The sequence below is a fragment of the Echinops telfairi genome, unplaced genomic scaffold, assembly GCF_000313985.2.
Source record: "Echinops telfairi isolate 266 unplaced genomic scaffold, ASM31398v2 ScPeMD7_60;HRSCAF=208, whole genome shotgun sequence".
In the NCBI taxonomy this organism is placed as follows: Eukaryota; Metazoa; Chordata; class Mammalia; order Afrosoricida; family Tenrecidae; genus Echinops; species Echinops telfairi.
In genome coordinates this window covers 230,395-231,117 of record NW_022103958.1, presented here as the reverse complement: position 1 = coordinate 231,117, position 723 = coordinate 230,395, and the positions used below count along the sequence as shown (strand labels likewise).

The 723-nt window shown below is 42.0% G+C and overlaps 1 protein-coding gene across 1 annotated transcript; it reads left to right on the top strand.

Moving 5' to 3' along the window:
- Nucleotides 1-3: 3 nt before the first annotated feature.
- Nucleotides 4-720, top strand: LOC101645539 (olfactory receptor 8K5-like; the record flags this gene model as incomplete). The annotated part of the gene is made up of 1 exon (XM_004708529.1): nucleotides 4-720. A coding segment is annotated over one exon (717 nt), but the record flags the coding sequence as incomplete, so codon positions are not given.
- Nucleotides 721-723: the final 3 nt, after the last annotated feature.

The window sequence follows — 723 nt, the reverse complement described above, 5'->3', positions numbered from 1 at the left end:
TTGATTGATCTTGGTAATGCTACTGTTATTTATCCCAAGGTGTTAGCAAATTTAGCTTCCAATCAATATACCATTTCCTATTATGCATGTGCAGTACAGATGGCTTTCTTCATTTTGTATATTATTTGTGTACTCTACATCCTGGCCACCATGGCTTATGACCATTTTGTGGCCATCTGTAACCCTCTGCTCTACAATGTCATCATGTCTCAGAGACTTTGCCATGTGCTGGTGGGCATTCCATACCTTGCTAGTACCTTTCAGTCGGTGTTGTTCACCAGCAAGATTTTTGCCTCGACCTTCTGTGGTAACAATGTGGTCGGTCATTTCTACTGTGATGATGCTGCCTTTATACCTTTGCTCTGCTCAAACGCCCGAGAAATTGAACTCATGATCATCGTGTTTTCAGGATTTAATGTGATTTCCACCCTCTTGTTCATTCTCATGACCTACCTGCTAATACTTATAACCATATTTCGAATGCCTTCTGCAGAGGGAAGGAAGAAGGCTTTCTCCACGTGTGGTTCTCACCTGACAGTGGTGGTTGTCTTCTATGGGTCCGTGCTGTATATGTACCTCCAGCCGGAATCTGCTCACTCTTCTGACAATGAAAAAATAGCCTCTGTGTTTTACACTTTATTCATCCCCATGCTTAACCCATTCATATACAGCTTAAGGAACAAAGAGGTAAAGAATGCCTTCCAGAGGGTCATTAAGAATCAA